This window comes from Rhinichthys klamathensis, unplaced genomic scaffold (genome assembly GCF_029890125.1).
Source record: "Rhinichthys klamathensis goyatoka isolate OS25496 unplaced genomic scaffold, OSU_Roscu_1.1 h1tg000605l_1, whole genome shotgun sequence".
Lineage (NCBI taxonomy): Eukaryota > Metazoa > Chordata > Actinopteri > Cypriniformes > Leuciscidae > Rhinichthys > Rhinichthys klamathensis.
In genome coordinates this window covers 1,206,083-1,221,112 of record NW_026607060.1, presented here as the reverse complement: position 1 = coordinate 1,221,112, position 15,030 = coordinate 1,206,083, and the positions used below count along the sequence as shown (strand labels likewise).

The 15,030-nt window shown below is 38.0% G+C and overlaps 2 protein-coding genes across 5 annotated transcripts in view; one reads left to right on the top strand and one right to left on the bottom strand.

Annotated features, from left to right (window-relative positions):
- The first annotated feature begins 727 nt into the window (after positions 1 to 727).
- On the top strand, positions 728 to 11,503 carry rrn3 (RRN3 homolog, RNA polymerase I transcription factor). Its single transcript, XM_056240648.1, has 18 exons — positions 728 to 857; positions 1,095 to 1,214; positions 1,305 to 1,361; positions 1,703 to 1,792; positions 1,886 to 2,015; positions 2,115 to 2,174; positions 5,338 to 5,401; positions 5,478 to 5,547; positions 5,648 to 5,746; positions 5,827 to 5,919; positions 6,457 to 6,586; positions 7,333 to 7,463; positions 7,547 to 7,677; positions 7,918 to 8,102; positions 9,762 to 9,870; positions 9,956 to 10,108; positions 10,197 to 10,284; positions 10,657 to 11,503. The coding sequence occupies exons 2-18, from the start codon at positions 1,119 to 1,121 to the stop codon at positions 10,807 to 10,809; spliced, it is 1,839 nt and encodes a 612-aa protein (XP_056096623.1). The 5' UTR covers positions 728 to 857; positions 1,095 to 1,118; the 3' UTR covers positions 10,810 to 11,503.
- Positions 11,504 to 12,200: 697 nt separating this feature from the next.
- The window catches only part of si:dkeyp-72e1.9 (syntaxin-binding protein 4), a 46,890-nt gene continuing 44,060 nt past the window's right edge, over positions 12,201 to 15,030 (bottom strand). For all 4 annotated transcript variants that reach the window (XM_056240603.1, XM_056240604.1, XM_056240602.1 and 1 more), the window contains exon 22: positions 12,201 to 13,551. In XM_056240603.1, the coding sequence (XP_056096578.1) occupies positions 13,488 to 13,551 (64 nt within the window). In that variant the 3' untranslated portion in view covers positions 12,201 to 13,487. The remainder of the gene's footprint in view (positions 13,552 to 15,030) is intronic.

The window sequence follows — 15,030 nt, the reverse complement described above, 5'->3', positions numbered from 1 at the left end:
CAGAATTGATTGCTATTAAATTGGCCCTTCAATGAGTGGAACTTGGAAGAGATACATTTGCCTCGTTCATTCTGTTCCGATTCTTTATCGAGTCTGAAAAATGTCAAATATATAGAACAGGATATGTTCTAGGATAGGATAATAGACGATATAGAAACTGTTCGGACCCTGTTAAGAATTCATCAGTCAGGAATATAAGTCTTAGTTTTGTGGATTCCTGCTCATGTAGGCATTGAGAATGAAATAGCAGATGAGTTGGCAAAAAGGCTTTAAAGGCCTATACAAGAATAAATGTTAATGTCCCTCTAGGGAAAGCTGAAATGGAGGGCTTAGTTAAAAAGATAATTATAGGCCCATATGACAAGAGTTGTGGACACAGGAGGGAAAGGGAAGAAACTTATACGAAATAAAAGAAGTAGGAAATGTGAGAGAAGTTTGTGGCAAAATAAGGGATGACACAATAATTTCACGACTTCGTATTGGACACACAGCTTTGAATCAATCACTTTTTAAAACTGCAAACATAATACAGGATTGTGCAGCAGCATATGTGTATAACATGTTCTTTTAAAGGAACTTGCTGAACAATAATTCAAAAGACTACTGCTTTATTAGAATATCTTAAGAAAACACGTTTGATTAAGAATATTTGTTCATTGTTCGTCAACGCCTCTCACTCCACGTCTCCACCCCAGTAGGTGGCGGAAATACACCAAAGCAGGTTTGCCAACCGCCATTAAATTCAGAAAGAAGAAGAAGAAGAAGAGCTCGGCATGGTTGCGCATGTGATTATTTCGATATCTCACTTATAATGCCGGGCTTATTTATAACATGTTTTGAATAAACGTTTTTTTTTGGTAAGTTGTGATCTATTAACTCGCGTGATGTAGTCTGTTTAATAACTACGCGTAGTCTTTAACGATGCTTATAATCTTCATACAGCGTTTGTCTTTTTATTGATTATCTTTACCATTACCATGTGTAACGTTACATGGAGGCAGCGGTTATAGTTTACTGAATTAATTGCGATGTGGATTTTGTTGTCATTTGTCAGGAGTCATTGACTCTAACGTCTTTTTGGTTTGTGTTCTCAGATTTAAGAGTATTTGCGATAAATAATGGAATGCCAGGGCAGAGATTTCCTCAATTCACCTCCAATGAAAACTGTGCGTTTTGGAGGCAATGTTGCCAATACTTTAGCTAAACTACAACAGGCGAGTAGGGCCAGATTATAAATACAATATAAAGCTAATACATAACTGTCTGTTAAACATGCAATGATATGTCTGATGTGACGTCTACAGGGCGACTCAAGTGACTATGAACTGATAAAACATCAACTCTCAGATCCTGATATTAAGGCAAGTATTGGTTTTAATGGATATTTCAGGGTTCCCATGCTCAATACTGTGTTCAGCTCGTTTTAGTTTAGGTCAATGTTGACTCCATTCAGGTCAATAATATTGGCAGTGTTGCAAAGTTCATCAGTTATGAATTAAGCAATTTCAAGTTAAAGTAATGTTCAGTTTGTTTGTTTATTTATTTGTTCTCTCGAGCCTTAATGATTCATTGGCGAATCCGTCTGAATCAAAATGATGTATACAAATCCTAATTTAGTAAGCACAAATGTTTGGTGTGGGGATCCTAGAATTTGTTTAGCCATTGGAAATTTGCTTTCTCATTGTTATATTTCTCATTGTAGGATGCTCAAATTATCAGCTGGTTGCAGGAATTCAGGGTTTGTGTCACTCAACTTGGAAAGGATCATGAGCAATTAATATATGTTGTTTTGGTGAGTGAAACAGCAATATGTCAAATGTTAATAATCAAATACAGTCAGGTCACTTTAGCTGTAACATATATGATGACATGTTTCCCCACACAGAAGCTGCCATGGCTCGGTCGCTGTCAGGCTGTCGTGGAAGAATATCTGGCTTTTCTGAGTAATCTAGTGTCGGCCCAGACGGTTTATCTCAGACCCTGTCTCAGAATGGTCGTCTCTAATTTTGCACCAAGTAAGATAACTATTACTATTCCTTGTTAATGCTTCACTCCATTCACTCTGTTCAGATCACTTATAATCCTGTTGTTGTTGTTTTGCCTTTTTTTTCCAGAGAGAATAAGAATACAAGAGGGAAATGTGGATATTTCAGATTCTGATGACGAAGATGAAAGTAGGTGTATTTCATTATTTAACTTCTTGTGGTTTGTGATTTAATTTGTGATTTTGACTATTAGGCCTGTCACGATTATTGATTAACCGTATGGTTGTGATTATTCTACCTAATCACAATTATTTGAGATAACTGCAATGGTTGTGCAGTTTAAATTTCAATTACATTTTTCCATCCAAATATTGAAAATTTAAGCACTTAAAAAATGCCATCAAAAGAACAATGTTATAAAGTATAAAATATTTTCAAAGGTCTTCCTTCATATGAAATGAAGGCTTGTGTATTTAATCAGACTCCATTATAGTATATTATTAATATTAAAAATGTTTTATAAATATTACTAAAAAAATAACTACTTAGGTTTACACTCTAAGTGACATGAACAAAACAGAATTTAATCGTCAATCACAATTATTTGTATAATTAATCGTCAGCCCAAAATTTGTGATTGTGACAGGCTTATTGACTATTGCTTTTGTTGATGTAGCATTTTATTAATACTTTGGTAGCACTTTATTTTACAGTCTTGTTTCCCATGTACATACTAGGGGTGGTTAAAAAAATCGATTATTGATTAATCGCGATTATGTTATGGACGATTATGAATCGATTATTAAATTTTCAAAAATCGATTTTTTATTATAAAAAAAAAAAATTTGCGTTATTATTATTGCCGCATCGCTGGATCTAGAGAGAAGCCGCCGTCGAGGAAGCGACAAGACAGCGCCTGAAGAAGCCGGCCGTCTTCGCCACCTTCAGCCATCCGTGCGAGCTACGCTATCCGGCGACGGATCCTTTCTTGCAAAACTTACTGTCTAAAAGAGCAGCGAGCGTCTTTTTCAAGATGCCTTGCACTTCCTGCGGCGCGTGCAGAGCCCCGCACAGCGACGGAGACCGCCATGTGATCTGCGCTCTCTGCCTGGGCCAGGAACACGCAGCTCTTCCCCTCAGGGGTTTGTGAGCTCAGCGACGCACTTCCGATGTCGACCCTGCGGGCTGCACTGCCGTCGTTTTCTGATGCAAATGCTCGCCGGAATGACTCCCTCGAGCGTCTATCTCTCCTTCTCCGCCCCCTCTCCCGGACTCGCAGCCGCCGGCTCCCGCCCGCGCTGCCGCCGCCTCAGGGGACGAGGCGCTTGATATGGATGAGGACGCGCTGCTGACAGGTGTTCTAACCGCATATAATGCAAAAAAATTTTTGCATTATAAACTTTTTATTTACCTTGACATGTTTCGACTGCAACCTGCAGTCTTCCTCCACCTGAACAACACCTTGTCTTTCTAGAAGAAAATTGTCCAATTTCTACAGTATGTTGTTTCTGATCTACTTCCTTAAGGAAATAAGCCTTTCATTTATTTGTTATTGTTTCGTTCAACTTGATGAGTCACAACACAATGTGATGTATTCATTTCTGTGTTCTACAGAACATAAGCTACATACAAATAATTCTGAAATTATAACTACACGACACAGAAAGTGCTTTGAGTTGTTGTTACTCAATAAAAGAGTTAAGTAATTCAGCAGCTGACTTTTTTTAATACTGCAATCACTTTGTAGTGTTTTTTCGTTTACTGTTGTGAAATGGAAAATCAATAATCGCTAATCGAGAATCGTTAATAATCGAAAATCGACTGTAATCGAATCGGGACTTCAATAATCGTAATCGAATCAAATCGGGAAATCAGACAGATTAACCACCCCTAGTACATACTATGTACTTATTATAATAATTGCAATAAATAGGTTCTAACCCAGAACCTACACCTAAACCTAACCTTAACCCGTGTACTTATCTTATATTACCCAGTAATTTCTTAGGTAAGTACATGTTAGTTCACATACTGTAAGATAAAGTGCAACCAATACTTTTATTCAGCAAGGACTCATTCAATTCATTAAAAGTGACAGTAAAGACATTTATAATGTTAAGCTTTGGTGAGCGTAAGAGACTTCTTTCAAAAACATTACAATTTCATGCTCACTTCAAACTTAATTATTTGCCATCATTAATTGTACCTCGGCCATTAACCACCCTTCCTCTTTAGAGACTGTCATTGATCAATAGGGCCGCGTTTCCACAATCGGGCCAAAAGCGGGCGTGCTAATGCGTGCCAGGGCCAGTCGCGTTTCCACAGTCACTTCCGGGGCTTGATCGGGCCTCGTCGGGGCTTCCTCTGGGCCAACGGCCAGGGTTTTTTTTGGCCTGCCGAATACCTTGGCCAAAAGCGGGCCAACTGGGACTTGAGGAGTGGTTATGAACTAAGGCGGAGTTTATCTGAGTCAGGAGACTGCAGTGCCACGGATTAGCATGACTTTTAAAATCATTTTAGATCAACTCACTTTCAGACAACGGCGAGTGTTTGAAATAACTTCTGTTTGTGATCCGATGTGGATTCTGATCACAGTATAAGGCAGAAATATTTATATGCGATGCAAAAGACTATGTGCGCTAACCATTACCATAGTAAACATGGTAAATACGACTGCTTGAAGAAATCAGACAAATCATATAGGCTATCACAGTCGTGTATTTATTTTATCTTTCAGTAAGCAAGTCTGGTTTTTCGGGAGCTTCCTCTTTTTCTCTGAATGAAAATATTACTGTATTGAGACTGTCAATGGAGAGAGAAATAATTATTTTCTAAATGTGATGTAAACATACTGTCCTGTGACTTCAAATAAACACAAACCGACGCGACTGAATTAAGTACGTGTGTCCTCTCTCTTTTGTGAAATACCGGTTAATACCACTTTATTTCTGTGTGACTAATTCGCAATCTTGACACAAATTAATTCATTATGATCAATGTATCACTTATTATTTGTAAAACTGTGGTAAAACATCGATGCTTAGGTTTAAAAATGTTATGTAAACAACAATGCCAACTAACGGCCACTTTTATCATATCCAGTGATTACTTTCTGTTTAGTTTTCTGATAAAACTTCCATTTGTTGGTGAAATGATGGGTTTGTGTGACGTAGTTCCAGAGAGGCGTGTTTTAGTGAAGTGCTGTGGAGCTTCTGGCCCGACAGTGGAAACGGTGTTGGGCTCGGTGCTACAGGTCCAAGGCTATTAGCCCAGCCCGGCCCGCTCGCACTGGGCCACTAATCGACCTTCTACTCCACTCCATAATTCACTGTTTCTTTTCAAATTCACACAGATCTGCCAAGGACCTTTGATCAGTGTCATCAAGCCTTACAGCTGATTACGAGATATGTTCCATCGTAAGTGTCTCACAAAACCCTCCAAAGCTTCTTTTTAATATTTAGCAGTCCCTAATAAACTGCCTCGCTCTTTCAGAACCAGTCGCTTCCTGATGCCAATCCTCTCTGACAAGTTTCCTTTTGTGCAGAAGTCCACCAGAACACTTGTGAGTTATTCACAGCATTTAAATCCAGTACCTGAGTAAAGTAATGTTATTACATGTGTGAATGTGATTGTACTGAGGCCGTGCCTACCTGTCCACACAGGAGTGTTATGAGCACAACCTGTTGAGGGTTTCGGTCTACATCCCTGACCTGAGGAGAGACATCTTAGAGCTCATCATCAGCAAGATGCTCACACTAGATGTAAGTGGCACTGTACTGATGTCTTTGCATCCGTGCAGATGTTTGACTGCTGTTTTTCTTTTCTTTTTTTTTACATTTAGGTTAGTGCACCACGGAGTGAGATTGAAGAAGTGGAAAGTGGAGGTCAGCAAGATGCCAGTGGAGCATCGCAGGATGAGTGCCTCTTCAACATGGTGAGTCCAAAACACTCACATAAAAGCACAAAAAGCCATACTCAATGAGACAAATTTAAAGTGATAGTTCACCAAGAAAATGTATCATGTACTTAACCCCATTTTCAGTCGTTTTAAACATGTATGACTGACTTTCTTCTGTGAAATCTTGAAGAATGTTGTGTAGTCACTGTTGAATGTGAGCGGGAACTTTCAAGCTTAAAAAAGAGGCAAGATTATCATAAAAGTAGTCTATACCAGAGGTCTTTAACCCTGCTCCTTCAAAGACACCTGAACCAGCTACTCAAGCTCTTCAGGATCGCTTGAAATTCACAAGCTGAAGCAGCTTGGATGTAAACTTTGCAGGGCAATGGGTCTCTAGGAGCAGAGTTGAAGACCTCTGGACTATACAATTTATTTTTGATAGCAGCACAGCAGGTTTGTATATGGAAATTGGCTAACTCATTCATATCATAGTATTTTTTTTTTTTAATGTTTAAAAAAATTGAATAGTCATAAATCTACTCTTTTTTTTTTTTGGTTGTATGGTTGATTCAGGATGAGGAAGAGGACTCTCCACTGAATTCAACACCTGATGGAGCTGTAATGGTCCATCCCATGGCAGAAAGACTGGACACAATGATGACTGTCCTGCTGGCTTACATTAAAGACATGTGCCATGCTAATGGTCAGGGAATTACCCTTTTATTTACTCAGTAGTGGTGTTTTTTGAGGAATGTCAGTCAAGAAGAATGTTTAATCGCAACTCAGTTGGCACATGCAGTCCTTTTTTAGAAATGAAAACAAGAAAATATAACCTTTCAAAAGTTTGGGGTCAGTAAAGGCATTTTTAATCTTGCAAAAGATTTTTATTTCAAATAAATGAACTTTCTATTCATCAAAGAATCCTGAAAAAAATGAATTACGAATCACACCAAAATATTAAGCAGCACAACTATTTTCAACATTGATGATAATAATAAATGTTTCTTGAGCAGCAAATCATCATATTAGAATAATTTCTGAAGGGTCATGTGACACTGAAGACTAGAATAATGATGCTGAAAATTCAGCTTTGCATCACAGGAATAAAGTCCATTGTAATATATATATTAAAATAGAAAACACTTATTTTAAATTGTAATAATATTTGACTGTTTTTGCTGTATTTCTGATTAAATAAATGCAGGACTGGCGAGCATAAGAGACTTGGAGACAAAAACATTTGAAAAAAACTCCAGCCCCAAACTTTTGAATGGTAATATGTGTGTAATGATTGTGTGAGCCAGTTTGTGTGGATGACATTGCAGAATATATATACGTGTAGAGAAGAGTGTTAAAATACACCAGCATTAATATTTAACTAATGACATGCATTATTAATAATATGTGCATTCATATTAATAATTTTTGTTGTTGTTCCAATCTCATTAGGCTCTTTAGATATTGAGAAAACCAAAGCTCTGTACAGAGACCTGGTGTGTGTGTTTGATAAGGTGGTTCTTCCCACTCATGCTTCCTGTCACGTGCAGTACTACATCTTCTACCTGTGCAGCTTCCATCTGGTAAGGTCACACTTCTCTCTCATTCACAAAAACAAAAAGCATACCTAGACATCAAAAACTTTTTTTTTCATTTTTTTTTTCAGGGTTTGGCTGAAGCTTTTTTGGATCACTTATGGAAGCTGTTACAAGGCCCCAACCAGCCCCCCATCCTGAGACAGGCCGCTGCTGGGTACATGGGCAGCTTCATGGCGAGAGCCAAGTTTTTGCCAGTGTCGTACGTGACTTTATCATGCAGTTTTATCTTATCTAATACACTGGAGTTCAATATTTAATCATCTTTCTTGGCAGTGGTTTGTTACCTCGATTAGGTAATTAAACATTAATGCCTCTTTGTTGGTGTCTGAGAAAGAAAAGGGGTATGATTGGACACGGGTACCTTTATTTGTCAAAACATAATTTGAAACCTACATGTCAAAATTGGTGCTGTAGAGTTTCCTCTCTCTCTCTTCCATAGGACAGTCAAGGCCTGTCTGGACCTGTTAGTTCCCTGGCTGCACCTTTACATTGACAGTCAGGACACGGGATCCAAAGCATTCTGTGACATCAATCTCCACGGCCCCTTTTATGCAGCCTGCCAGGCTGTTTTTTACACACTGATCTTCAGGCACAATGTCATTCTGGAGGGCAGTCTGAAGAAAGGTCAGTACATGTGGAATTTAAATCATTTGTAAGTAATTTTTTTTTTTTTTTTTTTTTTTTGATCTGTTAATTTATCAAAAAATGCATGCACAAACAATGACCACTTTTTAAGCATGAAATTTATATTAGATATTTTGAGGGTCTTTAAGTCAAAATTATAAACTCAAAAAATCGCCTGATAACATAATGAAGAAAAAGGGTTAGTTCACCCAAAAATTCTGTCATTAATTACTCCCCCCTCATGTCGTTCCAAACCCGTAAGACTTTCTATCATCTTTGGAACACAAATGAAGATCTTTTAAATGAAATCGGAGAGATTTCTGTCCCTCCGTTGAAAGCTACGCAACTACCACTTTGCCGCTTCAAAAAGTTCATAAAGAGATCGTAAAACTAATCCATATGAATTGAGCGGTTTAGTCCAAATTTTCTGAAGAGACTCGATCACTTTATATGATGACGCTTTGAAGCTTCTCATTGTCAGTTGCGTAGACTGTCAATGGAGGGACAGAAAGCTCTCAGATTTTATCTAAAATTTCTTCATTTGTGTTCTGAAGATGAACGAAAGTTTGGATTTGGGTTTGGAATGACATGAGGGTGAGAAATTAATGACAGAATATACATTTTTGGGTGAATTAATCCTTTAAGGGTGCATTCACACTAGTACTTTTGGTGTGCATCCGGGTTCAACTGACGTCAGAGTTTGGTTCGTTTGGATGATGTGAACGCTGTTTTCCGAACTCGGGTGTGCACCTGTGAACCATACCCAAGTCCGCCTAAAAAGGGTGGTCTGGGGTACGGTTCATGTGAATTCTGGTACGGTTCACTGCTGATTCACGCAATCGTACTAAATCGCGGAAGTGAACCGCTATTGATGTTTGATTTGATTAAAACTGCTTTTGTGTGTGTTCTCACTCACTTTCCTGACAAGCGTGACTGATGCACTTCAAGCAGAGAAGCCCGACTTCAGCAGAAATGGACTGCCACGCGCGTTCTTTAGAACATTTGTAGTACATTTGAGTGGAAGATAGACGCAAGTGCTGTTGTGCTGACCCTTTGAAAACAAAACCAAACATTAAAAAATCTTAATATAATAGTGAGGCGAGAAACGCTATGCATTTTGCTGCCTTCTCCTGTGTCGTTGTTACCTCCTTTGATGCAAACGGACCATGGTTTAGACCCAAATACTCCAGCAGGGGGAGGGAGAGCAATTGAACTCTGGTTTGGACCAGGCAATCGAATCAAGTGTGAAAGCACCCCTCAAAAATCAAAGTCCTTTCTTTATTAAAGTATTTTAACAAACGTGCTTCATTGTGACGTTCATGTTGTGGTCCAATCAACATGCAGAAAAGAAGGGAAGTGATATAAAAAGGACCCTCTTTTAGGACTGTGTATCAAGGTCAATAAGTCTCTTAAAATATCAGATCATTTGATATGTTTTACAGCAAAACGAGGTCAGTTCAGGTTGTAGAAATAAAAATGATAGTAGAATTAATACAAGCATGTTATTACTTTTTTATTTGCACCACATGATGTTTTGTTTATATATTTCATTGTACAAAAAAATATTAGTAAGAATTAACATGAATATGAAGAGTACACATCTAAGACCTTGACAAATGTGTTTGCTTTTCTTTATGGTGAACACTGGTCATTCTGCAGGGTTGGCGTATCTTCAGGGTTTGAATCTAGAGCGTATAGTGATGTGTCAGCTCAACCCTCTGAGGGTCTGTCTACCTGCTGTCACCAACATGTTTGCAGCCATCACCAGGTACAGCACGAGAGAGATATCGTTCATCAGGTTACAAAGCTTTATGAAATGAAAGCATAACAAATGACAAACCGTCTGTTGGCAGGAAGTACCAGCTCGTGTTCTGTTACACCATCATTGAGCGGAACAACCGGCACTTGTTGCCAGTGGTGAGGAGTTCAGTGGGCGGCAACTCGGTGTACACTAACACCAACCCCCTGGATACCTTCTTCCCTTTTGATCCATATCTCCTTAAAAGGTATGAAAATCATGTCCATTTCGATCAATCTCAGCACTGGAATAATAGTTCACTGGATGTTTATTTTTTTTGTTCATTTTTACAACAGCTCTGGAAAATTCATTGAGCCAATTTACCAGGTGTGGGAGGAGCCATCCGACTGTGTGATTCAAGTGCCCAAAAAGGAAGCGAGAAAGGTGACCCTGACCTGCATTCACAGTGGCCACAAAGAGGATTTCATTTGGAAACTTAAAATATCGACTTTTCATCCTTTTTGTGACGTATATACAAGTGAAATGGCTTCTCGAACAAGAAAAAAGGCAGGGAGGGACTTGATTTTGTTAATTGGGAATTGATTAGATGGTTATGGCTAGCTATTGTTGTGATGTCATGTGAGTGACAGGTTGTCCCGCCCTCTTGCCAGTAAACACCTTATCAGAGAATAAATCATTTATAATAAATACATCAATATTCCATAAACTAAAACAAACTAAATGATGGGTGTCAAATAGATTTTTCATTAACTATTCTCCGAGAATATCTAATAACATTTTGATCTTGTCTCACAGGGGTCTATGGAGGAGGAAGATGACTTTCTGCATGGAGAAACACCTCATGGAGACTCAATAATGGGCATGACTCCCGGCTCTTATGAGTCCCATCTGCACAGTCCGCGGAGTGTGGGCTCGCCCCCCATCTCCTTCCTGCAGCGGCCTTTCTGATCCACTGCTGTAGTGAACAGTGGTCACAGACTTCACGCCATGAGGGGGCGCTCAAGGAATGCTTGTGTTAGCGCAGATCTTTCTCTAGAGCCTCGACGCACCAGCATTACTGACCCCAGTGTTTGTCAGTAGTTTTACCCTCTACTACACTTTAAGACTGCATCATATAATACAAATGTGTTTGTTGCATATTTTAGCTATATAAGTAGTAGAATGAAAGAAACATTGGTTCTCTAGTAGACAGTCTGTTTTTTTTCTGTTTTCAGGAGACTCTCGAGACTATTGTAATTAAATTATCACTAAGATAATTAGCATTTTTTGGAAAAAATATTTTCAGCTTATTCTGAAAGGATTGGAGAGTTTGTAATTAACTGGTGGTGTGTGTTCATTGGTAAATGGGCATCACTTCCCATGTTATAAGTTTGAGGTCTGATTAAATCGTTGTCTGTTTGTACAAAATATTTTGTAGGAAACCGACCATCATTTAAAGATGGAGTTCTCTTATTTGTTAATGTTATTGGAATTTTTGGACTTGTCATATTGTTCTGTACAAATTTTACAACACGCACAGTGAATATGTTCTGAATGTTGTGTTTGTGCAACACTCAAGAGTTTTGAAATTTGTACTCTGTAAAATAATTAACATGAAATAATGAAGTGGTCATGCTATTTTATTAAAATGTTAGAAATGTAATTATTGACTGTTTTCTTAAAGGCGTATTACTCTATTAATTTTTTTTTATATGATTTTCTCCCACCAAAAATCCAAATTTTATTTAGTATATTTTGAGTAATACAATATAAAGGTCAATAATTGCATTTTTATCCTTAATATATATATATATTACTGTTCAAGTTTGGGGTCAGGATTTTGTTTTTTTTAAGAAGAAAAAAATTCAGTAAGGCATTAAATTGATTAAAAGTGAGAATAAAGACATTTATAGTGTTACAAAAATCCTGTTAAATGTTGTTCTTTTGAACTTGCTTTTCATTAAGAATCTTTAAGAAAAAAAAGAATCAGCAACTGTGATTATTTCTATATATATATATGCACATATATAAATAAAGGTTACTGGAAAGGTCAAATTCAGTGATGCATCCTTAACAGAAACTGTACAGATGTGCATAGTCATATCTTAAAAAAAAAAAAAAAACAGACCCATGCAAGCTGTTGCAGATTACACAAGCATTAAGATTGTCAGCATGCAACCCTTGGTTGCCAAATAAAAATATTAAAATATTGTATCATGAGCCAGCTGTAGCACAACAGTGTATAGTGTCTGGCACATAAGCACGAGTGGATTTAAAAATAACATACAATCCCTTTAGTATTTTAAGTGTCCAAGCTCTACCGAATTCCACTACATATAATCATAAAAAAACACACATGACACATTTGTTCTGACTTTAATAAAAACATTACAAGAAAGATATTTAGGCCACACATATGATGCAATCTAGTTAAATCACAGGACTACATGTCAGCATTTGTAGAGCATGTGCTGTTATTAATATCAACGAACCACCTGCATAACCGCACACCTCTATCCTCAGGAAATGAATGATACCAGCTTATTACACATTGATATAGGTGATTGTAGATCCTATATGCCAAGACAAAACAGCTGCATACAGTGTGCTTATAAAAACAGTAACCTGAACCATGTGCATTGTTCAGCTGAATGAATGCATTCGGGGTGGAACGCTGCAATATGACCCCCATTACTTGATTCTAGTGCCATGACAACCAAAATCCCCCTCAGAACTATCAGTATAGTGACGAGGACACTGAGATGGAGCAAAGTTACTGTCCATCTCAGAAACAAGCCACGAAGGAACCCCCTAAAGCACTTAACAGACCATACCAGATAGTAGTGCAGTGGATGCTGGGTGACATTGGACCGACCTGTACCTCAAATCCGTCCGAGCACAGACTGGCGTGACGGTAAATACATGAAGAGGACATCGAAAGGGTTCGACGGCAAGATTTACAAGCTTTATGACGGCAAGCGCCCACGTACTTAGAAGCGAGCATGTCTATGTGTGTCTGCATAATAAAAGATTCGGACCGAAAATATAAAATGTTCAAAACGTCATAGCACTTCTCAGAACAGATACAAATAACCATCATATCAAATGATGAAAAGTGGGGACTGTCCCAAAAATCCCTAAATGAAATGTAATACATGTACTGTATAATATAGCTAACTCTAAAAGAGAGGTCAGCTGCTCAGCCACATGTGTTTTCATTACAGTGGTTGAATGGGGAGATATACGTCTGAATGCTCTCTTTCTCATTCTGAAGAGATCGTCTTCCTAACTCTTCGTGTTTTGCACGGCACACGCTGACACGCTTGAAATCGCATTTGAGCATCTCAAAGTCGCCTCTGCTGTTAATAGTGCCGTTTGTGTTTCAGATTTCAATCCCCTTGGTTGGTTTCTGCCTTTACATTATGATACTGAGTAATGCTACATATTAAATAAGTACATGGACTGCTTTAAAAAAATGAGTATCAGTTTGATCAGTAGAGCTCAGGCCTCTGATACCACTCGAACTATGAACTGAAGGAGTAAAAACCACACTGCAGAACTTCACAGTCTCTTATTTTCCACAGTATAGTTTCAGTTCAGCCTTGGTGTTCTGAATGAGCCCGGTTTGTCTGTCCGTCCCAGACGCTCTACTGACCTCTCCGCTCTACTGCAGGACCGCCGAGGACAGGAGGTTGTGGCCAGTGAACGAGGCTACAGGAAAAAAAGAGCATGATTGTAGATAATGTGTGGTATTACGTAAATCGATAATTTCTACTGTAAATAAGATCCTGAATCTGGGAAAAATGTTGCATTCTTTTCAGAAGTCATATGCCTGTGCCATATTCCCTTCAGAGGACACAACTTCCATGGTGAGAGCTTACACTATTGGACATCAGTTGTATTTTTACATAATGTATTTTTATTTTATTTTTTTTACTGTTAGACTTGAGTGAAGAAAAAGACTAATTTTCAAATTGTCATAAATCAACATTTCAGGAAAATGTTTTGGGGTTTCTAATCAAGATATGACTTTCAAACCAGGGCATGGATTTCATACGTGTCCCCTGTAGTGGACACCAGGACTTAAAGCATTCTTATCAGGCATTTTGAAAGACACAGCAAGTGAACAGGGAAAGAGATTATACATCAATATTCCTATGAAATATTTGATATTATGAAAATGTTGCCAATTATTACTCCCATTATTACACTTCTTTTTTTATTACATGTTGCCCCAAGAATACATTAGCATAACATATGAATAACATATCATTATTATCATATCATAATTCAAGACTATAAAAAAAACTTAAAAGTTCCTTAAAAGTGAAGGGCCTTTTAATTTCCAGAATCTGTGCGTGTTTGCAGGTGCATATTGTTTATTATTACACGGCTCTGTGGAATACTTGATTCTGATTGGTCAATCGTGGCATCCAGCGGTATGTTATCCCCTGATAACAACTGGTAAAAACTGATAACACAGGCTCATCTGGGTAACTGAAGTCAGCGCTTTACGCTTGCTAGGAACTTTTTTTTCTTTTTTTTTCGTGGAAGTTTTGCGTTTGGTGAGCTAATAAAATATTAAAACTCAAATCATTATTTTGTGAACAATTATTTAATTATGTCATCCGGGTATAGTGGACTATCGTAGACAGCTGCTGCCATTTTGCGACTATTGGTTTGTACTCTGTAATGGGTTATAAGATGACAAACAGGTAAGATTTTAAAACAGTTTCATCTCAGATCAATATCTCTTATCTCAATAATTATTTATGTGGCGAAATACCGTGTAATAAGTGGTATGACTGTAGCGTATCCCTTAAATGTCCCTTCTAGTTTGAACTTGCCACGCTAGCAACTACTTTCTTCGTGAAAGCTTTGTGTTTAAAGAGGTAATAAAATATTTCAACAAGTCAATATTTCGTGTCTAATTATTTACTTATGTGGCAAGTAGCAGTGTGATAATATACATCCGGTCGTTTATCGCAGAATAAACCTGATCACTGTCAGGGTTTACTCGGCAAAAACAACTAGCTGGATGTACATTATCCCTTGCATAACATTTGGTCTGGACTGAAAGATTCTGATGCATTGCAAAGAATCTAGGGAGTGAAGTGTCCATCGGTTTCGTTTCAAAGGACCTTTTGAAATGCACCCTTGGCTTCTGTTTGGATTGACCCCACCATGACA

What these genes read in the sequence shown, in the direction of transcription:
- rrn3 (XM_056240648.1), top strand. Translation starts at nt 1,119, where the DNA reads ATGGAATGCCAGGGCAGAGATTTCCTCAATTCACCTCCAATGAAAACT. An exon ending in ATTACGAGATATGTTCCATC is followed by an intron (nt 5,402 to 5,477) that starts GTAAGTGTCTCA and finishes TCGCTCTTTCAG; the next exon opens with AACCAGTCGCTTCCTGATGC. An exon ending in AGACATGTGCCATGCTAATG is followed by an intron (nt 6,587 to 7,332) that starts GTCAGGGAATTA and finishes CAATCTCATTAG; the next exon opens with GCTCTTTAGATATTGAGAAA.